Source organism: Amphibalanus amphitrite, unplaced genomic scaffold (genome assembly GCF_019059575.1).
Source record: "Amphibalanus amphitrite isolate SeventyFive unplaced genomic scaffold, NRLGWU_Aamphi_draft 000277F_arrow, whole genome shotgun sequence".
Classification (NCBI taxonomy): Eukaryota; Metazoa; Arthropoda; class Thecostraca; order Balanomorpha; family Balanidae; genus Amphibalanus; species Amphibalanus amphitrite.
This window is the reverse complement of record NW_024881772.1, coordinates 41,523-66,314: the sequence shown is the minus strand read 5'-3', so window position 1 is coordinate 66,314 and position 24,792 is coordinate 41,523. Positions and strand designations below refer to the sequence as shown.

The window sequence follows — 24,792 nt, the reverse complement described above, 5'->3', positions numbered from 1 at the left end:
CTCACCGACCACGTCCGTCATGTGAGCGGATCTCCAACACTCACCGACCACGTCCGTCATGTGAGCGGATCTCCAACACTCACCGACCACGTCCGTCCTGTGAGCGAATCTCCAACACTCACCGACCACGTCCGTCATGTGAGCGGATCTCCAACACTCACCGACCACGTCCGTCATGTGAGCAGTACCGTTGCAGGTCAGGAAGTAGTTGTAAAAGCTGACCATCACCACTCCTCCGTTGGCAGCCTGAGAACGGCAGCAAAGGGTAAATGCAACGAGCATACACTGGGCTAGCGGCCCGGAAAAGTGCTAGAAATTATTTGTGGTTAAATTGTTGATCTCAGTGGCAAACAAACTGTAACGTTCAAAATGGCACTGCTTAGCTTATGATACCCATGGAGCCTCACTATGAATAATTGCCAAACCCGCGCCCTGCTGTAGGGTTTTTGACCCCCCCCCCCCCTGCGGTTTTTCGCGAATATCTAAAAAACGGCGGCTTGATTAGACATCTTTTCCGCACGCATGTTTTTTTAATCCCACCCGGAGATGCACCATTTTTGCGCACATGAGCACAAGTGACCTTTCTCGCGGTGAGCACGAGCCTAGCGCTATCTGTAAAGTGACTCGGCTTGGTAGCCGGCTGCGCCCGGCCGCTTCACCGCGCGTGCTTTGAGAAGAAGCACGACTCGGACAAAAGGCGGAACAGCTCGGAGCACTCCTCAGGTCAGGGAGGCACCGGTTCTGACGTCACACGGAAATGTCAGTCGGCTGGTTGTGGCACTGCCCCCTGCCGGCGCGACTGTGCTGCCACCTAGCTTAGCCTAGTCATAGCCTAGGGAGGACGGTAATATGTTTCTCGTTGAGAGGGGTGGCTTGCAACGACACCCCGTTCACATAGCTGTGCTGCAACATACCCCAGGTTCGGAGTCTCGCAGATGGCCATTCCCGCTCCATAACCGCAGCCAAGGCCCCGCTGACCTTGAACGGGATTGACCCGACGACGTAGCATCTTCGTAGTCCGAGAGACGCGGAACCCGGGGGTAGTTTAGCGCAGCCTTGGCGGCCGAAGAAGAGCTCGACATATCTCACTTGATTATGGCGTGGCCAGCCTCACTTCTGTAGTTTTGCTTCACTAAATTCCACGTCCTATTGAGTTTCCGGTTACGTAGCACACGACCACGTTCAGGAGCTTGATGTTTTTTTTAGATATATCACGCAATGACAAACTCTTGGCAGTATTTAACCCTCGCCGGCACAGACCATTTTGCGTCCTTCGATGGCACAAGGGGGGGGGGAGGGGGTACGACCCCCTCGCGTTTGGCCCCTGATCGAGCTAGAGCTTTGTGGAAAAAACGGCGTGTTGCCCGTCACGAGAAAAAGCCAATGGTACCCAATTTAAGATCCCAGGTCAGGTCAATTACTTAAAAGTCGGGAAAATCGGGACCTGTTAGAACGTCGTAAAGTGTGGCTGCTATGGGATTTTTTTTCGGGGAGTTGATCACGAATATCATGTTAGTTTTGACCACAGATGATGTCTTCATGCATTTAGGCCCGGTCAGGTCAGGTAAGGTCAAATATAAAGGGTTCTGCCGGGTATTCGTATTACGTGTCAGCCGCCTCTGAGAGCTTCTTAACACATTACGAAGGCACCAAAACCACTTCGTAAATGCTTAAATGGTGGCTAATTTCGAATTCAGCTCCAAAACTAGCCTAGAAACATGTTAATCTCCAAAAAGTGAACCGTGGTCATCAAAGGTCAATGACCTGACCTGACATTCAGGTGACCTTGACACCCACCCTAATGCATGGGAGCAACATCATATCCCATGCTTGAACGCTTGAAACCACTACATACAAGACTGCAAACGCGCGGCTAATGCGAGCCGACTGGAGCCGACACACGCCGAATCGCGATTCCGGCCAAACATGGTCTCGAAAAGTAGGTCGCAGGTCAATGGTCATTTGGGTCAGGATCATGAAATTTTCAGAGTAGATGTAAAACTGATCGACGCGAGGGTATTCAAAGTTTCGTCGCGATAGCCCGCTTTTTACGCGAGTTATTTGCGAACAAACCTTGAGGGGTGCATCAGCCCCCTGTGCCGGCGAGGGTTAACCCGCGCCCCAGTGACGGTCTCAGCAAACTTTGGCTTAGGGGGGGGGGGGCATATGTTACCACCCACCTCTAACTCAAAAACTAAGAGGGCTAGAAAGGCGCGGTAAAAAAGCAGTCGATAGTTCTCAATACGTGCGTTTGAAAAAAGTTCTGTCATTTTTCATCTTAGAGCAATTTTGGGGTCACTGGAGGTAATCAAAGGTCAAAATTTTCCAAATGTTATATTTTTCAGAAAACATGCAGTTATCTCAGGAACTATGATAGCTAGAAAAACGCATGGAAGAGAAATCGATAGCTTTTGAACTGTTCTTTTGATAAGGTTATCATCAAAATTAACCTCAGGTCAATGGTTAAGCCTCCATAAGTCAAATATTGTGAAAATAGCTGATTTTTGGATACAACTTTTTCACGAATTACTTTTAAACCAGCAAAGATGAAGAAGTGGCAATGGCACTATCGTGTTTCTCTTCTTCAGCCCCTTTGAAACATATATTTTTTACCTGGAAAGGTCAAGGTCAAATTTTGACCTCAGGTCAAGGTCACGTGGTGATCCAAATAGGTCATGTTGCATATCATTCGATGCATCTCGACAAGACAATCACAATCAAGTTATCCCCAGCGTTCTATCTCTTTCCAGTCGGGAGTTATTGGCAAAAATCTGTTTGTAGCCTCAAATGACCTCGGATGACCTTTCTAGAGGCTATCAGCAAAAAAGACACCTTGGTCGTCACTGACGGTCCAAATCATTGTGATTCTGAAATACTTGAACTGTTCCTATGCGTACACACGGATCTAGAGGCATTTTCATTTTTCTCCATTGACTTATAATGGAATGGTCACGTCACTGTCCTGACCTTAGGTCACGGATATAACAAATCCGAGATATACAAATTATAGGTGCCCATACACACAGAGAAAAATTTACCCCTCTATGGGTAATTTTACACTTATGAGTACCGGTATCCCGATTTCTCCGGATATTAAAACCCGGACAGAAATAACCCGCGCCCCAGTGGCAGTCTCAGCCAACTTCGCCCTAGTGGGGGGGGGGGGGGGCATATGTTACCACCCACCTCTAACTCAAAAACTAAGAGGGCTAGGAAGACGCGGTAAAAAGCAGTCGATAGCTCTCAATGCGTACGTTTGAAAGTACTTAGGTCATTTTCATCTTAGAACAATATTGGGGTCACTGGAGGTCATCAAAGGTCAAAACTTGCCAAATGTCATTATATTTCTCAGAAAACATGCATTTATCTCAGGAACTATGATAGCTAGAAAAACGAATGGCAAAGCAATCGATAGCTTTTTAACTCTTCTTATGAAAAGGTCATCATCAAAATTGACCTCAGGTCAACGGTTTAGCCTTTAGAGGGCAAAAACTCCAAAAATAGCTGTTTTTACGAAAAGTGTTTTTCGACAATAACTTTCGACTAAAAAAAGCCACGACATTTCTATTGCCGGAATCGTGTTCCTCTCGCCGAGACGCATCGAATGAACTATAATTTGACCTTGAAAGGTGAACTTGAAAATTTGACCTCAGGTCAAGGTCATGACCTGACCGGAAAAGGTCATGTTGCATATCAGTCGATGCGTCTCGGCAAGACAAACACAATGAAGCCATCCCCAGCGTTCTATCTCTTTCCAATCGAGAGTTATTGGCAAAAATCTGTTTGTAGCCTCAAATGACCTCGGATGACCTTTCTAGAGGCTATCAGCAAAAATGACACCTTGGTCATCACGGGTGGTCCAAATCATTGTGATTCTGAAATATTTGGACTTTTCCTATGCGTACACACGGATCTAGAGACATTTTCATTTTTCTCCATTGCCTTATAATGGTAAGGTCACGACACTGACCTGACCTTAGGTCACAGATATAAAAAATCCGAGATATACAAATTGTAGGCGTCTATAACATCATGCAATCCACCAAGTTTGAAACCTTTCTGACAAACACTGCAGGCTGGACATGATCGCAAACTTTTTTTTAGGCTTGGTCAGTTAACTTGACCTGGTGACCTGACCTGACATGACCTGGGGTCAAAAATGTAACAGCCTCGCGGCGCCCATAGATAATACATGGGACCTTTTCTTTTCAGACCTATCGTGTCTAAACCAAGCCATTTAGTGCAAGGATACGACTGGTTTGAGATTCAGTAGTCTTTTGGCTATAAGTCGGCATAAGAAACGTATTTTTATCGGCAAAATTCGCAAAGTACCAGGTGGTTTTCCGATACCCTGCACGCCTCCTAACCGGCCCCGGCGGCAGACCGGAGGAGTCAGTAGCGCTCCATTCACGTCTTTTGGCGATAGCTCAAAACACCTTACAGCTAGAGGGCTGCTATTTGGCACACCTTATCTTTGCTTCCATACGCATCTTCGGAAACCAATTGCATTTCCGTCTCAGGTCAGATCACTGACCTATGACGTTACACGTGAACCTCTGCAATAGTCCCAAAATACCGAAACTTCGCAATGCCCTCGGTGCCAGATGAGCTATCACAGCGAGATGGTACTTACAGGACCTAGTATCCTCTAGGAGCCTCAAAACTTGTATATCTCGGATTTCTCCTAGAGGTCACATGAGGTCAGGCCGATCGCGTGACGTCACCATTACAAGTCAATGGGGAAAATACGGAAACTAATTTTGACGCCGAGAATGATCTAAGTCTAGCTCAAGCACATGGAATCGCAATTTCATGCAATTCTTGCAATGTCCAATGCTTCACTTTTGCATCTTTAACCTAGCGTGACGTCATTTATGACGTCACAAAGGTCACAAGTTTTTTCGTCAATAACTCCTGATAAAATTGAACTGGCAAGTCGGAAAAGTCGCCAATAGACTCGGGAAGACCTACCGAATCGAATGATATACGATATAACCTCCTCCGACCAAGTTCGTGACCTGAGTGCCTCTGACCTGGCTTTGACCCGATGTGAACACCTTATGTTGACCCCATCCAAACAAAAGTGAACCATTTTGACGCACCGGAGCATGACAAACATGATGGTACTAAAATCGCGACTCTGCGCCGTTTTTTGGCAATGCTATTTCTCAAAACCCGAAATCGTATTTTGGCCCTCGGGGCACTTGACCTGACCCTCAGAGGCCACCAGTTGACCTGAGACTTTTTAACCGTGCATCAATCGCTGCGTCCCCGGTCCCGTAACGGCATACATGCTTGTTTTTCCCGCGAGGCTAGCTCAATTAGGGCGAGGGAGTCGTACCCGCCCACTCTCGTGGCTGGGGGGTAGGTATGTAAAAAAACTAAAAAGTCTGGTGATGATTGATGCAAGATTCTTACAGATAATGGCAGATGAAGGTAGGGCATCAGTTATAAAAGATAAGGGAAACAAATTTGCAGCCCTCAGTAGCATTGATTTATGCATTAAGGGTTATTGAACCATAGGCGGCGGAACGGGGAGGGCACCGGGGCACCGTGCCCCCTTTAATTTTGGCATTTTAACATTAGCCCTATGGGCGTTGCATGGAAAGAATCGGACCGAAAGTCGGCAGTGCCCCCCCCCCCCCCTTAAAGAAACTATCCCACCTTCTAAAATGTTGTTAAAACCAGTTAAATTGTGTCCGACTTTATAGATTGGATGACGAGGAACACGGTTCTGGCATTTATTTTTCATTAAACATCTTAGGCTTCCCATATTCCAAACACAAACTTTCAAATATGTGACGTCACAGCCCAAAATTACCTCCTTCCCCAAACAAAACAAAATGAAGGTGTTCCGCCGGTACTGTATATAACAACTGTAAGCTGCAGGCTCAGCTCTTCAGTTTCTACCTATGCCTGCAAACACAATAAACTCAATGGAAGAGTAATAATTGTAGATTAATTGCATTTTATTGATGCTATTCAAGTATCAATGGTAACTATGTCACCGATGATTCAATATTATTTGCACGGCATCATTTACCACCACAGTCTAAATATTTAGCATCTAAAATAATGCAGTAAAATAAGCTGCGCCACGTCTGTCGACAAAATCTGGTGCCAACTCAAGGTCAAACGGAAAATGTGGTCACGTGACTAATGTCCGGCAGCTGGAAAATACATTCCTGCCCGGGGCTGGGAAAATTTATTGGTGTCACCGAGTTTTTTAATTGAAAGTACCGAGGGCCGGTAGGCCCGAGGTACTTTCGATTAAAATACGAGGTGACACCAATAAATTTTCCCAGCTCAGGGCAGGAAGCTATTTCCCATACATGCGTACCATTATAGGGAGCGTTGCAAATGTTATGGAGGAACCAAATCGCCCCAATTTCAACCTTGTTGAGTCTTTCGTGGCTATAGTTTGTTGCGAAATAGCGTCAAAGTTTAAATTTTATATGGTGATGTTTCACTTTATTCATGACAAATAATAAAACCCTTGCATCAAACACAATGTAGGTAGGTATATCATGTAAGCCAATCAAATAAAATGGACGATAGATAAAATGAATTTATAAGGCGCAAAATGATGCTCTTCAACTTTATGATGTGACGCCATTCACAATGACGTCATATATTTGAAAGGTGCAGGAAAACGTCGAGGGGTGCAGGAAAACGTCCAAAGGTGCAGGAAAACATATTTTCCTGCATGTCTCGGAACCAATCAGCATTGACTTCTCGTATGTTTCAAAAGTGCAGTATAATGCACGTGCCATTTTAATGCCTGGCTTTCTCGATTTAAGCGTGCAATGTTGCATGTATGGGAAAGACATACGCTCGCTTCGCTCGCTCCGTAATAAGCTTAGGTAGTCCAACACTGGCTGAGTAGATATAAACGTTTTCTCGGCGTTAACCCGCGCATGACTGGGGTGGGGCTCCCCCTCATGTTTTTCAGCAATATCTTCTAAACCGTTTGACGGATCAACACGATATTTGCGGTACCCTCAGAGGCATCAATTTGACACCTTGTGTTGAAATTTCAACTTTCTAGCTACCATAGTCTAGCCGAAAATGACGTCCGAGTGACGTCATGTCGGCCGATTTTCATGCAAAATACTGAATTACGGCAAACGCTCTCAAGAGCTCAGTTTTAAAGCTAGATCCATTTTCTTTGCATGGGTGGACTGCAGATACACGTAGCTATCGAACTGCTATCTCGAATTTTCGAAATTTTGTAAATTTTAAAAAAAAATATTTATTTACAATTACAAAAAAATATTTTTGAGTTGACTGTTCGCAAAAACCGGAATATATGTGATAGAACACACACCGATAAACTACATTTGCAAGTTTAAGCCCAATATCTTCAAAAATAGCCTAGTTATTTGCATTATTGTCAAAATTTTACAATTTTATGTTTTCAAATCCATTTTTCAGTACGTTTTTGACGTCGTACAGCAATATAAATGGCTTGGTCGTGTTCCTGAGCTCAAACTGCATCGGATAGGCACCTTTTTTGTTGACAAATTTCATTTTCAAAATTTGACCTTTTCTGACCTGAAAGTGACCTGACCTCCGGTAAATTCAGCTGACAATGACCTCAAATGACACAGACGACACTATTTTCGAAATCTACGAGTAAAATGGACCATAAAACATGCGTCACGTGACCGATACATGATATACAATTTTCGTGACCTAGGATGACCTGGCCTTGACCTTTAAAATTCGAAGTCTAAGTTCGGCACCCTCAGGGTATCTAAGGCATCCGTCAAGGAGTGCGTAAAGCAAAAATGAGCCTGATTGGCCCGGCGATCCGGCGGTCAGAGCCTAAATTGTGAACTAACAAAAATGTCGATAATTTTTACTTTGACCTGACCTGTGACGTCATCGGTGACCTCGGTCAATGAAAATACGTTTCGCTCGACAGTTTTTCCAGGGCTATCAGACGCCGTTTGAATTTTGACGATCGGCCCAGTAGTTTCGGAGATAGGAGGGGGGCTCTGGAGAGCCCCCCAGTCACTCGAGTTATGGAAAATACCCCAGTCATGCGCGGGTTAAAGGACCCGTAAATATAGCACCGATTTGGTACTCGTGAAATACTCAGATTTTTAGGGTAAATATTTCTCTGAGTGTAACTTCATGCAATCCACCAAATTTACCTCTCTTACAAACACTGCAGGCTGGACATGATTGCAAACTTTTTTAGGCTTGGTTAGGCTTGGTTGGTTGGTTAGTGACCTGGTGACCTGACCTGACATGGCCTGGGATGAAAAATTTAACACGTTCAAAATTGATGTACATTGATGTACGCCGCGGTTTTTATCCACACTAAAAAAAAAAACGCGACAGGGTGGTAACATATGCCCCCCTCCCCCCACTGAGGGGCGAAGGTTAAATTGGTTACCGACATATTTTGGTGAGGAAAATCACTGTCGTAGTCGTACAATCAAAACATACCACAAAGGATCAGAACTATAGCAGCATTATTAAGAAAAAGTGTATTGCATTGATCACCGGCATGTTCGTAAAATAAAATACATCACGAATATAAATATGACAACTAATAAGGCCGGGTTCCCACTACGACTGTTCAACATCGTAAATTGCAAGAACGGGAGCAAATGGACGAGATCGTTGATCTAGAGACTTTTCTAAAAAAGTAGAACACTTCCCTAGATTTGGTATACGGGGCAAGATGGGGAAACATCGTGAGACATCGGCAAACGGCTTGGACAAAGCTAGTTGATAGGAGCGATGATGAAGGGATCGGCACAGTAAGCTATTGTAAACAAATCAGAATATAAGTATTTGGCGTGGTAAAAGATCCCATGCAACTGAATGAATGATGAAATTAGAGGCCTGTACACATTCAGCTGTTGTGCTGTTGTCAGCTGAAATAGGCTCCACCCACCGCTTCTGGCTGACGGAAGTGTATACATTTGGCTGATGAGAAATGTCAGCACTGGTTGACTGTTTACAAATATGGCGTTGTAAACAAATATTTCGTCTCATCTTCATGTTCTTTATTAATACAATACTTAGGCAGTTAGATATATTATCAAAATATTTACTGACAATGTGCGAAAGTAATAAGTATTTTTCTTGTATCGACAATTAATTATGAAACCAAATATATGTGAATAGCGCCAACATGGTGTCCAAATTTCATTTATCTGCAGTGCTCAATAAAAATCTGGCACGTGATTTGCTTTCATGCGCCACTACCAGTGTCTAAATGCGTCATTTATGGCTTTTGCTGACGGCTCGGCATCTCTGCACTTGCTTTCTCGTAGCAGCACAGCCCGTCAGCCCATGCTGCCGGCAGCAGAGAGGTGACGTCATGTTGCATGTGCAACATAACGTCATCAATTTTTCAGCCAATAGTGTGAGTGATTCTCGGCTGACAACAGCACAGCAGCTGAATGTGTACAGGCCTTAGAAAACCTTTTAAATTTATTTGCGTGTTTTAATAGGTACGCGAGCATTGAAAAATATTTCAACAATGCCAGCGAAAAGAATTCACAGCTGTGATAACGACAATCTATTGACTTTTGAAGAGAAAATGTGTGCAGTTGATATAACTCATTGTGGTTTTGCTGTGAATGGAAGCTGTAACCGATAAATTGCAAGTTCCGATGATTTCTTAACAGCTAGTTTATTATCGCAATCCTCGATAAAACATTTAGCAATTTGAAGCAGGGTGCAATGCAACTGAATTTGCCAACACAGGTTCCGCGATTTAGGTATACGAGTACAAGTATACGAAGCCGGCATTCAGCTTACAGCAGTGTCACCTCATGTTACCATCGTCATGTGACTACACCATCTCGTCAGGCGATGCTAGAATTGCTAAATGCAATTATAATATCAACTGAACAGACGAGAAACACTTGTTCAGCAAGGAAACTGACGCCGTGTGCTCAATGAAGATAAGCGAGTGTATTCGAGCACAACGGTTCACAGCAGATGGTGGCATGGCAACCGTCGACGTTTGTCTGACAGACATGCAGTGTGGCGTGGCATCACAATGCAGCGGTCTTCCGGAGGAGAGCTTGGTCTAAGCCCTCGGTGACGATCCGACGGCGGAAGCTGTGTGTGTTGAACGAGGAGTCGCCCGCCACTTGTCATAAGTGAGCGACGACGCCGGTGGCCACGATTGTCGGAAACTCTGCCTTTAGTTTCAGAAGAGCAAGTGCTGCTACGGCTATGTATCACTGTTAGATGATGTAAATAAACGTTTGTTATTTGCGCCGCATTTGCAGTGGCATGAAATTATTTGTAGGATTCTTATTTCCGGGCGCTATTGGTAGGTAAATGAATAAATTGCACTAGAACTACGGTAAACCTGCCGAAAAGTTAAGTTATTCATTGCCACTTAGCGCTCGCCTACATCTATGTATATAATTAGAGTTATGTAGCTTTTATCCGCAAAAATGCACCACCTTTCATGCCTTGCTGCTTGTCTTCTCACTTTGAATGTCAAGAAACTTCCCAAAAAGGGCTTCCTGTTCTGTGCACTACCTAAAAATGCTTATTAGTATCATTTAATATCTGCACAAACCTTCAAGAACGTTCAAAAAGTTGAACACTGTTCAACTTTTTGGCGACCTCACCAACCAACCAACATGGGGAGCAAACATGACCTTACAAATGCCTGCACCCGAAAACACGTGTCAAATACCCGGTTCCCACCACCACCGGTAGAGATCGTAAAAATGCATGCTTTGATTTTCCCGATCTTGCCGGTTTTCTCCCGTTATTTTACTTTACGATGTTGAACGGTCGTAGTGGGAACGCAGCCTAAGTCGGACCAGGACACCCATAACAAATAATTATGAACGCACGTGGCAAAAAAAGAGAGATGAATTTGCCCTTCGCAATTGTTAACTTGAAATAAAACTTCACACAAATATGTAACTGATGTTTGTGCATCAAAAGAGCATAAACCTACCCGCTTTGTCCTCGACAGATAATGGGACCATCCTGGCGGGCCCAGCCAAACAGCGCGCCCGCCTACGAGTAGGGATTGGGAATACCGGCGGCCGTAAAAGTGGCCGACAGATACCACAATGTTTCTCACGCCACCTGCGCTGAAAAGTAACAGCTATTTAATCGTGAAATGTAGCCATCCAAGCATGCTGCACTACACCAGCACCACCGCACAGTTAGCAGATAGGTACGGACCACAGGTCCTGGTTTCTTGTCTCTTCCGAGTATGGGGTCTCCGGACCGGTTACCAGCGCCACCATCTCCGCGCGGTAGCTGAAGCACAGCTGTCCGGCCGGGGCCCACAGTTCCTTGATCTCTTCGTCCGGCCAGACCAGCCCGCCCTGCACCTGGAGACTCCGCCATCCGTAGATCCGTCCGTCCAAAGCGCAGACGGCACACAGTGGCAGGGACGCGAGGTGCAGCGTAGCCGCTCCGCCGCCGTGGCGCCGACCCGGATGGGGCACATGTCCAACCGGAAGGTGACGCCAGCCGTCTCTTGCCACGGCAGGGCGTATTTTAACATGTTAACTGGGTCGGCAATTGCCGACCCAGTCACGGAGAATGCCGACCCAGTGACAGCCGCTTGCCGACCCAGTTGCCGCCCCCTCTAGGATGCAGCACGCACATGCAGGCTAGGTGCCGTCATTCATAGTGAGGCTGCTGCCCTCCGAAATGATAATGCCGCCTCTTAAAGTGAAGCAGCCGTCTATAGAAAGTGATGATCCCGCAACTCAATGTGACAGTGCCGCCCCTGAATCTGTTAGTAGCCCCACTCAATGACCAAATGGTGCCGCCCTTCTAAGCATCTGTGGAGCCCCGCAATGTGATGATACCGCCCCTCAAGAAGATGATGCCGCCCCTTTCAGTATCGGTGGCGCCCCTCAATGTGATGGTGCCGCCCTCAAAGTGCCGGTGGCGCCCCTGAATTGATGGTGCTGCCCGCCAACGAGTCGGTGGCGCCCCTCAAAATGATGCTGCCGCCCCTTAAAGTGTTGGCGCCGCCCCTTACAGTGTCAGTGACGCCTTTCGAAGTGTCTGAGGAACCCACCAATATAATGGTGCCGCCCCTCTAGGTATCCACATAGCCCCTCATTGTGATGGAGCCGCCCCTCAAGCAGACGATGCCGCCCATCAAGAAGATGATGCCGCCCCTGAATGTGATGGTGCTGCCCGCCAACGAGTCGGTGGCGCCCCTCAAAATGATGCTGCCGCCCCTTAAAGTGTTAGTGCCGCCCCTCATAGTGTCAGTGACGCTCTTCGGAGTGTCAGAGGAACCCACCAATATAATGGTGCCGCCCCTCTAGGTATCCACATCGCCTCTCATTGTGATGGAGCTGCCCCTCAAGCAGATGATGCCGCCCCTCAAGAAGATGATGCCGCCCCTTTCAGCATCGGTGGCGCCCCTCAATGTGATGGTGCCTCCCTCAAAGTGCCAGTGACGCCCCTAAATGTGATGGTGTCTCCTGTCAACGAGTCGGTGGCGGCCTTCAAAATGATGCTGCCGCCCCTAAAAGTGCTGGTGCCGCCCCTTACAGTGTCAGTGGCGCCCTTCAAAGTTTTGGAGGAACTCATCAATACAATGTTGCCGCCCTCTAACTTTCTGTAGCGTCCCTCCATATACATAATGGTGCCGCTTCTCAAACCATCCGTGGCGCCCCTCAAAGTGATGGTGCCGCCCCTTACAGTGTCGGTGGTGTCTCCTCAAAAGTCAAGGTGCCGCCTCTCAAAGAAATGCTGGTGTCCCTCGAAGTGTCGGAGGCGCTCCTCAATGTCATGTTGCCGCCCCTCAAACCTTCCGTAACGCCCCTCAACGTCATGGTGCCGCCCCCCCCCATGTGCTCACGGCGCCCTTAAATGTCTTAGAAGCGCCGGTCAAAGTGATGACTGTGCTCCTGGCAGTGTCGGTGGCGTCCCGAACAGTATCGGTGGTGCCCCTCAAAGTGATGATGTCACCCTCAAACAAACGGTGGCGCCCTTCGAAGTATCGGAGTCCCTAAATATCATACCTATTGCCGCCCATTAACGATCTGTAGCGCCCCTCCATATGATGGAGCCGCCCCTTAAAGTATCCGCGGCGGTCCTTAAAGTTACAGTGCCGCCCTTACAATGGGGTGGCGTCCTCAAAATAAAAGTGATGTTGCCCCCCCCCCCGAGTAATGTTGGCGTCTCTTCTAAGTATCGGAGGCGCTCCTCATTGTCAGTTTGCCCCACATCACTGCGCACATGGCGCCCTTCAATGTAATGGTGCCACCCCCATCGCTCAAAGAGATAATTGCGCTTCTCACAGTGTCGGTGGTGCCCCTTAAAGTGGTTTAAGTGCCCTAAAAAAGTTGGTGGCGCGCCTCAAAATGATGCTGTCGTCCCTTAGCATATCTGCAGCGCCTCCAAAATGATAGTGCCTTCCCTTAACCGGCGCCGGGCTGAGGTTTGAACCCCCCTCCCGACCCCTATAACTTGGCTACTGGGCCACGTAGCGACACGCGGTAAGCGGCATTCGAAAGAGTGTCAAAAACTACTTGGGTTAGTTGGTTAACCGTACTTTGGTTAGGTCAAGTCAAATGTCAAATATCAGGTGATCAGAGGTCATCAAAGGTGAAATGTTGTCTGTTTCAACATTTATTGACAAACTGGCGATAACTCGGGGAAGAATAGAACTACAGCACCGCGAAAAAAGCGCATTCGATTGCTCTTCAACGTTCCTATAAAGTCCTCAGACTTGACCTAACATCAACGGCTTAACCTCCAGAGCACAACTAGTTTAACCCGTGCCGGGCCGGGGAGGGTTGGAGTGGACAGTGGACCCCCCTCCGCCCCTCTACTGAGCTGTTTTAATGAAGAACCTTTTTACTGTAATAATTATTGACTCACGAAAGTTATGACATTGTGTTTTCAGTACTGTGCTCCTCTCGTCGAGATGCGTCGAATGAACTATAATTTGACATTCAAATGTCATTTGGGAAATTTGAGCTCATGTCCAGGTCATGACCTGACTGGTAAAGGTCACGTTGCATATCAGTCGATTTGTATCGTCAAACTGATATCATCTAAGGTGTTTTCATCGCTCAGGCATGTCGCATGTCTCTATCAGAAGTTATTGAAAAAACTGATGGAGGCCTTCCATGACCTGACATGACCTCAAGGACATAACGAGGGGTCGTGGGTGGCAATTTTCCGATTAAGTGTTTCATTTTTAATTGTTTTATGGTGTTTAAATTCGTTAACTTTGACATTTGTCTACCTAAAAAAAGAGGCATGCATGCCCTGATTTTCTCCCATTTCCTTATACCTAATGGAAGGGTCGCAAAATTGTCCTTACCTTTGGTCAAAGACATAGCAATTTCGAGACTTACATTTTATATATACAGTTACACACTGTTTGTCTTATCAATCGCTGAAGTTATAAAGGGATCGTTCAGTCGGTGTATCTATGGTGAGCATTTGCCTGTTCCGTAGCTCAGTTGGTAGAGCACCGGATTCCCGCATTGTCTTCGCTTGCGTTTTGTCCGCCGGCCGATCCGGAGAGAAAGTTACCGAGTGAAGGTCATTCAAATTTCAAAAACTCAATGAAAATGTCACTGGGGTCACGAAAATATTTGAGTAGGTAGGTATACCATTCATTTTCCCATACATGCAACATTGCACGTTTAAATCGAGAAAGCCAGGCATTAAAATGGCACGTGCATTAGGTATACTACACTTTTGAAACATACAAGAAGTCAATGCTGATTGGTTTCCGAGACATGCAGGAAAATGTGTTTTCCTGCACCTCTCGACGTTTTCCTGCACCCCTCGACGTTTTCCTGCACCTCTCAAATATATGACGTCATTATGAATGACGTCACATCATAAAGTTGAAGAACATCACTTTGCTCCTTATAACTTCATTTTATCTATCGTCCATTTTATTTGATTGGCTTATGATATACCTACCTACATTGTGTTTGATGCAAGGATTTTATTATTTGTCATGAATAAAGTGAAACATCACGATATAAAACTTAAATTTTGACGCTAATTCGCAACAAACATAGCCACGAAGACTAAACAAGGTTGAAATTGGGGCGTTTTGGTTCCTCCACAACATTTGCAACGGCCCGTACGCATGTATGGGAAATAGCTTCCTGCCCTGAGCTGCGAAAATTTAATTGTGTCACCTCGTATTTTAATCGAAAGTACCTCGGGCCTACCGGCCCTCGGTACTTTCAATTAAAAACCTCGGTGACACAATTAAATTTTCCCAGCCCCGGGCAGAAATGTATTAACTTGGGGGGGGGGGGATGAACGTATCGTTACAAATCAATACGCTATTCATTACGCGAGTAACTAATGAATAAAAAATGTATGACTTCATCCTTACTCCACCCGCTCTCCCTCTCCATAAAAAGAGAGTTAATTGTGTTGCATTTTATTTAGATGCAGAAAAATAGAGGCGTCAAAGGATATGGCCGAATATCAACGACCCTTGCTGTGTAAGCAATGGGGCTTGCAATGGGGTATGACAAGTGGGGGTAATGGCCCCGTCCAGCGCCCATAAAGTGGGCACCACTCGTGCGACCTGCCGACCACTGTTCTAGAGCCATAAAACACCGTGAATGTTTTAAGCTTGACGATACGGATCGACTGGTATGCAACATGTTTTATTTATGGTGAGTTCATGAACTTGACCTCAGGTAAAATTTTTAAATTAATTTTTGTAAAGTCAAATTATAGTTCATTTGTCGCATTATGACACGAGAAATACTAGTTATATCCCGGAAAAATAGACGTAATACCGCTGAGCTTAGGTAGGTTGAATCTGAAATCATTACTTAGAAAGAGTTATAAAAGAACCGTCGAACGTGTCTTTTTTGTCATTAAATATCAGTAGGTATGGCGCCCCCCTCAGATGCCAAGTGCCGCCCCTATGAGTGCAAAATGCCGCCCCTAAATGTGATTGCCGACCCAGTGAAAATCCCTTAAAATACGCCCTGTGCCACGGTGGTTTCGAGGGGGAGCATCGGCTCCACTGCCGGCGCGATTCCGGCGGCCTCGCAATCTCCAGTCTCGGACCGAAAACAGGCGCGCCGACGCAAAGGCCTCGGCGCTCGCGCGCAGGGGGTCCCTCACCCTGGTGGCAGAGACAGTGCGGGTGCGTATTATTTAGGCCAGGGTGTCTGAATACCCCCCCCCCTTCTTACTCGGCTCCTGGGCCACGTAGCGACACGCGGTAAGGGGCAATCGAAAGAACGTCCAAAATAAAGACGAAAACACGTCGGTCATTTTTGGGTCAGGTCAAAGGTCAGGTCACCAGAGGTCACCAAAGGTAAAATGTTGACTATTTCAACATTTTGGAAACTGCCAACAGCTATCTCGGGAACCGATAGAGCTACAGCGCCGCAGAAAAGCGCATTCGATAGCTCTTTTACAGACCTTTCTGAATAATGCTCTCAGATTTGACCTCAGGTCGACGGTTTAGCCTCCAGAGGGCAAAAACTCCAAAGATAGCCGTTTTTACGAAAAACGTTTTTTTCGGCAATAACTTTTGACACAAAAGCGTCATGACATTATTTTTGCCAGCATCGTGTTCCTCTCGTCGAGACGCGTCGAATGAACAATAATTTGACCTTAAAAGGTCAACTTGAAAATTTGACCTCAGGTCCAGGTCATGACCTGACCGGAAAAGGTCATGTTGCATATCAGTCGATCCGCAACGTCAAGCCGAACACATCAAAGGCGTTATCAGGGCTCTAGCACGCCTATATCAGAAGTTATTAGCGAAAAGCTGTTAGATTCTGTTCGTGACCTGAGATGACATCGGGGACATAACGAGGGGTCACAGTTGCCATTTTTCGGTTCAGTGTGTCAATTTTACCTAAATCTCGCTGTTTGAGAGTGTCTAGAATAGCGTTCGTGCAAAACAAACGCTTTTCAATTTTCTCCCATTGACTTACCAGTATAACGCCTTTTGGGGCGACTAACGGAGCGAGCGAGAGGGTGAGCCTTGCACGTGCGAAATTTCGACGAGGTACCTCCAGGCTCCAGCTGACTTGTGCACGGCACCCTACTGACCGGTCTCTAGCGATGTGCCAAATTTGAGCACAATCGGCCCAGCCGTTCTCGAGATCTGGAAGCGGCACCCTGCACGTGCGCACGTTCAAAATGGGTCCCAACTGAGTTTTGCACGGCACCCTACTAACCGGTCCCTAACCATGTGCCAAATTTGAGCGCAATCGGTCCAGCCGTTCTCGAGATCTGGAATCGACCCCTGCACGTGCGCACGTGCAGCAGCACCTCAATTCTGGCACATGGATATGCATTGCCTAGTGGGTGCCTACCTACATACCAACTTTCAGCGCAATCGGCCAAGTAGTTACCGAGATATTGCAACAATTACAAAAGTGACACCTCTTCGTTTTGCATGTGGCACGTGCATAAGGGGTCACCCACATGCATCGGCAATAATCCAATACTTGGTAGAAGGAATGAAGCTACCCTACAAAAATTACCGCGTGTAAATCGGTCAAGTGGTTGCTGAGATATAAGCGTCGCAGAATCGTGACCACGGCCGGCCGGCTGGCCGGCCGGCCGCTCATACTCAGAAATTTCCGTTAATCTAAGGAAAGACTACGCTCGCTTCGCTCGCTCCGTAATAATGGAGAGGCCGCAAAATTGACCTGACCTTAGGTCATCGATATCAAAATTTCGAGGTTTACATTTTATAGATAATTTTGCTATAATCAATCGCTGAAAGTTTCAAGGCAATTAATCAGTCGCTGTAGCTATGACGAGCATTCTTATTTTTTTCTGAGGTGAGGTCACTTGGCGTGACCTGGTGACCTGACCTAAGGCGACCTGGGCCTGAAATTTTCACAACATGTGCGGAAAAGATGCACCAACGGAAAAGATGCATGGAAAAGTGCCAAAATAGACGGGCGCGGAGATCTGCAAAAAAACGCAGGGCCGGGGGTGTTCAAACACCCCCCGGCCCGGCGCGGGTTACAAACTCGTGTTGTGCATGTGTGCATTAAGTGTACAAAATGATAAAAGTGGGGATAAAGTGGCAAAAAATTGAGCCCACAAAAAAAAGAAGAAAAAAGGAAAAAAGACCTGTTGTTCGTGTTTCTAACGTTGCGCATTCCGAGAACACCGTCGCTGAACTCAAATGGACCCATTTGAAAGTGTTCTTCGCCGTCAACAAGACATACAACTCGGCCGAAATCGCCAACGGCGGCAGGCCAGAGGAAATATAACTGAACTGAACTCACTGGCGGATCCAGGGGGCCACGGGGGCCATGCCCCCCCCCCCCCCCAAAGGCCTAAAGTGGCCTGTTTGCCCCCCCCCCCCAAAAAAACGTCAGAAAAATTGCTAAGAAAATATACCTTGATGGAGGTTTTAAGCCACTTGGTTAAGTAAAGCTTTTCACAGCATAATATGGAAGCAATATGGTAGCAGTGAGGGTCAGTCAAAAGTTGCGCGAGCGGAGTCGACCTTCAAAAAAAGACTGTTGTTGGCACGTGTTTATGGGCGCGGCAGCTGGTAGTTGGCGGTGTTTCGCGTGGTGTGGCATCACTGGCGGATCCGGGGGGGGGGGGGGGGGGCACGGGAGCCTGAGGTGCGCCTGATAGGCCCGTGGTGCCCTTGCTAGGCCTGTGGTGCCCCTGGACCCTGGCAGGCCTGTGGTGCCTCTGGCGGGCCTAGGGTGCCCCTGCTAGGCTGCTGATGCCCCTGGGACCTGACAGGACTGTGGTGCCCCTGACAAGCCTAAAGTGCCCCCAACAGGCCCGTGATGCCCCCGACAGGCCCAAGGTGCCTCTGCGTGATGCCGTGATGCCTGCGAGGCCGGTGGTGCCCCTGCGAGGCTGGTGGAGCCCCTGACAGGCCCATGGTGCCCCTGCGAGGCCGGTGGTGCCCCTGCTAGACCGGTGGTGCCCCTGGCAGGCCTGTGGTGCCCCTGCTAGGCCGCTGGTGCCCCTGGGCCCTGACAGGACTGTGGTGCCCCTGACAGGCCCAAGGTGCCCCTGCAAGGCCGGTGGTGCCCCTGTAAGGCCTGTGGTACCCCTGCTGGGCCTCTGGTGCCCCTGACAGGCCCATGGTGCCCCTGCGAGGCCGGCGGCGCCCCTGGCAGGTCTCTGGTGTCCCTGACAGACCTGGGATGCTCCTGACAAGCCTGTGGGGCCCCTCACAGGCCCGTGGTGCCCTTGCTAGGCCTGTGGTGCCCCTGGCGGACTGGTGGTGCCCCTGCTAGGCCGGTGGTGCCCCTGACAGGCCTGTGGTGCCCCGGGCACCAAGGGGGGTCATGACCCATGTGGCCCCCTTGGATCTGCCACTGATACATAATATATTTATTTGTAAAGGCGTTATGGCTTATGCAATATGCAATTGCAGGCACTTGGTATCCCTCACTTATCCCTCATTGGGGGCTCTGGCGGGCTCCTGAGGGCCCACGTCTATCTCCGGGAGCCCTAGACAGGCTCCTTTGGGTCCTTTCAGTCCACTATAGCATAAGAAGTCTCCATGCGAGTCCTATACATCTGAGGGCGTACCCTGACGTCTGAGGTACCCAACTGCAGCTCCAATGGTCTCTTACACTGGCGGATCCAGGGAGGGGGCATTTAGGGCCATGCCCCTTCCCAGAGGCCTAAAGTGGCCCGTTTGCCCCCTCCCCCAAACGATAATAAAACATAGTTCAATCAGTGCGTAGCCCAGGAGCCGAGTTAGACAGGGGGTGTTTTACCACCTCCCGGCCCGCAAAGGGAAAAGGGACCCAAGCACTGACTCGAAGCGGGTTAACTGGTCGACAAAAGCAATGGTAAGTGTTTACAAAGTAATATAAAGGCATGGGTCGGGTGGGCTACCATTTATATATTTTTTTAGTTAAAAAAAATCATTGTGTCAGGGCTGTGACGAAAAATAAGTGGCCTAAATCCGATGAGAAAACAGGATTTGGGGGTACCCTAGGTTTGGCTCCTGCATGAGTTGCCCCCCCCCCCCCAAACGCAAGCCTGGATCCGCCAGTGACTGAACTGACCTGTGGAAGTCAACAAATGACCTAGGTCCTTAAAATTGGAGTCATTTGTTTCCTTTCGTCACGGGCAAAACGCTCGTTTCTTCCGCGAAGCTCTAGCTCGATCAGGGGCCAAACGGCAGGGGGGGGGGTCAACTGAGCCCCCTTTTACGATCGAGGCTGGCAAAACACCAACACAGGCGAGGGTTTAGAACCTTAGTCAGAAACTTCCACACCATGTTCCAAAACAACGGCGCTCCGTGCCGCTGTTTTGTTGAGATATTTGCGAAACGCCACGAGTGGGAGGGGGGTGTTAACACCAAAATGGAGACCGCGTGCTAAAGATAAAGTCAGGCACTTACCAGTTTTTTCAGGAGATGGTCAGGGACATTGCGGCTGGAGTTGCAGAGCGCCTGCGCCGACGAGTGGGAGAAGATAACCGGTGCCTCGCTCTGTTCGAGTGCACGCCGCATGGCCAGCTCGGAGACGTGCGACAGGTCGACCAGCATGCCGAGTCGATTCATCTCTCGGATCACGGTCTGCAGGTAGGTGCAAATGGCTGACAAGCAGGTGCAAACGGCTGCAGCAACGCACTCCCTACTCTGTCTGCAACCATTTCGGCGCAGCAAAGATGAATTATTTGACATGACAAAAGTACTACTACGCGCTTACAGGGTGTCCTAAAAGTTTCTTTACAGGGTGCGTCAAACGTTTTAATTAATTAATTAATAACTTATTTACGCCCTTCGTTGCGTTTTCGCAACACAAGTAAGCGTCGACGTGATCGAAGCTTGAGAAGTGTGTAATGGCGGCTAACCGATGAGATAAGTTTCAGCGTGTGTAGCATGGCTGTGCGCATGATGCTACCCAGTTACGAGTCTGTGCGGCCGGTAAGTTATTGCCTAGCGCTCCTAGAGGGGGCATCACTCAGCTATATTCAGATGAAATGGCCTCAAATGACACAGGCGACAATGAATTCGAAATCTATGGGCTAAATTGACCACACAATATGTGTCACGTGACCGACTTATGATATAGGATTTCCGTGATCTGTGATGACCTGACCCTGACCTGAAAATCAAAGTACAAGTTTGGTACCCTCAGGGTATCTAAAGCATCTGTTCACGAGTGTGTAAACCAAAAATCAGCCTGATCTGACTTGTAAGACGGCATCCAGAGCCCAAAATGTTAACAAGCCGAACATCGATAATTTTTACTTTGACCTGACCTGTGACGTCATTGGTGATCTCGAGGTCAATGACATTAAGTTTCGTTCGACAGTTTTATCGGGGGCTATCAGATGCCGTTTAAATTTTGACGATCGGCCCAGTAGTTTCGGAGTTAGGAGGGGGGCTATGAATAGCCCCCCCCCCCAGTAAGGCGCGTTATACACAGACCCCAGTGGGGCGCGGGATTAACAGGGGCCACGGACACCATTTTCATATTCAGTCCAAGTTACTAGTAATTCAGTGGTTGGGACTGTGTTTATAATGGCTTTCGTCCAAAAGAGGCGCATTTCAGTTTTCTCCCATTGACTTATCCCTCGCCGGCCGAGTGGGGTTCGCGATAGCTCCAAACACGCTGGGGATAGAGAGCTGAAACTTGGCATACCTGACCTTTGATTCAAGCCGGATCATTTGACACCAATTGCATTTTCGGATCAGGTCAGGTCACTAACCTATGACGTCATAAGTTTCACGGGAGCTTTCACAGGGAAATGAAATTTGCAGGATCTAATATCCATTACGAGTCTCACAGCTTGTATATCTCAGATTTTTCCTAAATGTCATATGAGGTCAGGTCATTTTCGTGACCTTACCATTATAGGTCAATGAGGAAAAATGAAAACTGCTATTCTGGCGCAGGGAAGGATCTCCAACTATCTCAAGCACACAGAATCATGATTTGATGCACTCCTTGCAAGGGTACATGCGTCACTTTTGCAATGTTGAACTTGCGTTACGTCATTTATGACGTCATTAGGGTCATAATAGTATTTTGTCAATAACTCCCTGTCAAATTGCGCTAGCGAGTCGGGAAAACCACCAATGAACTCGGAAAGACCTTCCGAATCGAATGATATGCGCCATGACCTACTTCGCCCAAGTTCGTGACCTGGGGCGCTGACCTGATCGTACCCCCCCCCCCCCCTTGGCCGGCGCGTATGTAGAAAACCAATAGGTCCGGCGAGGGTTATGATGGGGAGGTCGCAAAATTGACCTGACCTTAGGTCATCGATATCAAAGTTCTGAGACATTCATTTTGTACATACTATGGCTCTGAGCAATCGCTGAAAGCTTTAAAGGAAAAGGGCCACCTTTAACATGGGGATTGAAACTGAGATAGCCAGATCTTGTAGCCCGTGTCCGAAAACCTACCTGTTTACCTCCTTACGGCCGATTTCGGCCTCCATTCGTAGTTATCGGCAATTTTAAAAGAAAATACGCCAGGAATGCGTCCTTATCCAAGGAATGCGTTCTTATCCGACAATACAGCCACCCGCGGCGAGGCTTTGGTTTTTTACCAATCAGCTCCAACCAGCTCAGCTTTAACCAATCAGCTTATCTGACACAATCCGACGAGTCTGTCTTCTGAACGCTGATTGGCTTGAGTGTGACGTCATCGCTATGCCATCATACAGTAGGTGCCGTAGAGAGTATCAACATAGTACCAATATGTTAAATAGTTTTAAATACTTTTTCGCGAATTGTGCACTTCTGGCACCAGTTTTAAAAAGAAAATGAAAAATAATAATGTCAAAATGAAAAACAACGATATCTTCATATTTCACGAAGGTGGCCCTTTTCCTTTAAAGGGACCCTCCCACCTTAACATTAGATTTGAGTTGAGATAGCCAAAATGGGGTCCCTGGCTCACAATTACCGGTTTCGGCACTCACAACATCGAGAAATGCCTTAAATCGGAAATATTGAATTTCAAAATTGCAGCATTTTGATTCAGAGGGGCTAATGCATAGGAATACCCCTCTGAATGTGTGACGTCAGCGCAGATATCTAAAGATTTTTAAATGTTTGACTAAAACGTTTTGTAGCACGCGGTGGTATATGCTGCTTTGCGCGCAACAAATGCCGCACTTTCAAATACAGTCGCTGGGAACAGTGGAGATCCCAAAAAGTAAACAAAAGCAAAAGTCTAATATCTTGAAAACCGATGAATATTTTTCGATGAAATTTGGTAGATAATCGTTTTTGCTCTTTCTGAACCGAGCGACATCACTTTCATGCCAATTCATTAACTTTTTTGAAGGTGGGAGGGTCCCTTTAAAGCGATCGGTCACTCGGTGTAGCAATGGCATATAGTAAAACTTTTTATGAGGTGAGGTCACTTCAAGTGACCTGGTGACCTGACCTTGAACGACATTGGTCTGAAATTTTCACAACATGTGTAGAATTGATGAGTGATAAGGTGTGCCAGAAACGGTGGCACTACGCGCCTCCATTTCTGAGATATTCGCGAAAAACCACAGGGGTAGGGGTGTTCAAACACCCCCCCCCCCCCGGCAGGGCGCGGGTGAATTGGGCGACTGTTCCGTTCGGTGGGTGCCAGCATAGGCGGCCGAACGGGGAGAGCACCGGGGCACCGTGCCCCCCTTTGATTTTGGCATCTTAACATTAGCCGTATGGGCGTTGCATGGAAAGAATGGGACCAAAAGTCGGCAGTGCCCCCCCCCCCTCACCCTTAATTGAAGGCGCTCCGCCGCTACTGGGTGCCAGCCGCTCTTCAGGGGCGCCATCGGACCCTGGGGTCTCGGAATATTCTTGTTTTTAGAGGGCCACCCTTCCTTGGGGAAGGGGGCTCCGGTCCTTTTTGTGGCGCTCTGTGGAACATGGAGGTAACCAGGCACTTCCAAAGAGATATAGTTCGATCCCTGCTTGAATGATGGGTTAAGTGAAGCGCATCTTGTTCATATTGCGACCAGTTTTCCGGGAATTGTGTCGCTTTCAAAGATGTTGTAGCGTTCAGCACTGCCTGCACTGCCTGCCGACAATGTGTCCACTGTCCAGGTTACAACTCACCAGGCCGAACCGAGTGAGGCCCTCAGGGCCGGCTGGTTTGCGAAACCCTGGTATAGGAGCGCACTCCGCCCTGAAACAATGCCAGAAGCTGGTCAGAAATTATACGCCCTGAAACAATGCCAGAAGCTGGTCAGAAATTATATTAGTGCACTCATGTTACATTGTATTCACGTTAACCCACGCCCCGCTGGGGGTCCTGGATTTCCACGCCCTGCTGGGGGGGGGGGGATGTTTAAACACCACCCTTTTAACTCGGCTCCTGGGCCACGTAGCTGTACAGGAAAAGCGGTGTTCGAAAGAGCGTCAAAAATAAGGGATAAATCACAACAGACATTTTTTGGGTCAGGTCAAAGGTCAGGTCACCAGAGGTCAAGGAAGGCCAAAATTCGTCGATTTGTAGGTCAGATGTCGACCATTTTCAACAAATAGACGCACAGCTCGAAAACTAACCCGCGCCCTGCTGGGGGTCCTGGATTTCCACGCCCTGCTGGGGGGGGGGGTGTTTGAACACCCCCCCTTGTAACTCGGCTCCTGGGCCACGTAGCGATACGCAGAAGGCGGCGTTCGAAAGAGCGTCAAAAATAATGACGAAATCACTTCGGTCAATTTTTTGGTCAGGTCAAAGGTCAGGTCACCAGAGGTCATTGAAGGCAAAATTTCGCCGATTTCCAGGTCGAATGTCGAAAATTTCCAAGAAGCCAACGCATAACTCGGGAACCAATAGAGCTACAGCGCCGCGAAAAAGCGCATTCGATAGCCCTATTAACGCCCTTTCTGAGTAA

The 24,792-nt window shown here is 47.7% G+C and overlaps 1 protein-coding gene across 1 annotated transcript in view; it reads right to left on the bottom strand.

The window, feature by feature from the left end:
- The window catches only part of LOC122387215 (dipeptidase 2-like), a 161,420-nt gene that overhangs the window by 96,422 nt on the left and 40,206 nt on the right, over nt 1-24,792 (bottom strand). Inside the window, exons 3-5 of the mRNA XM_043377165.1 lie at nt 24,011-24,080; nt 20,336-20,512; nt 162-246 (exon numbers count right to left, since the gene is read on the bottom strand). Coding sequence (XP_043233100.1) covers nt 162-246; nt 20,336-20,512; nt 24,011-24,080 — 332 coding nt within the window. The remainder of the gene's footprint in view (nt 1-161; nt 247-20,335; nt 20,513-24,010; nt 24,081-24,792) is intronic.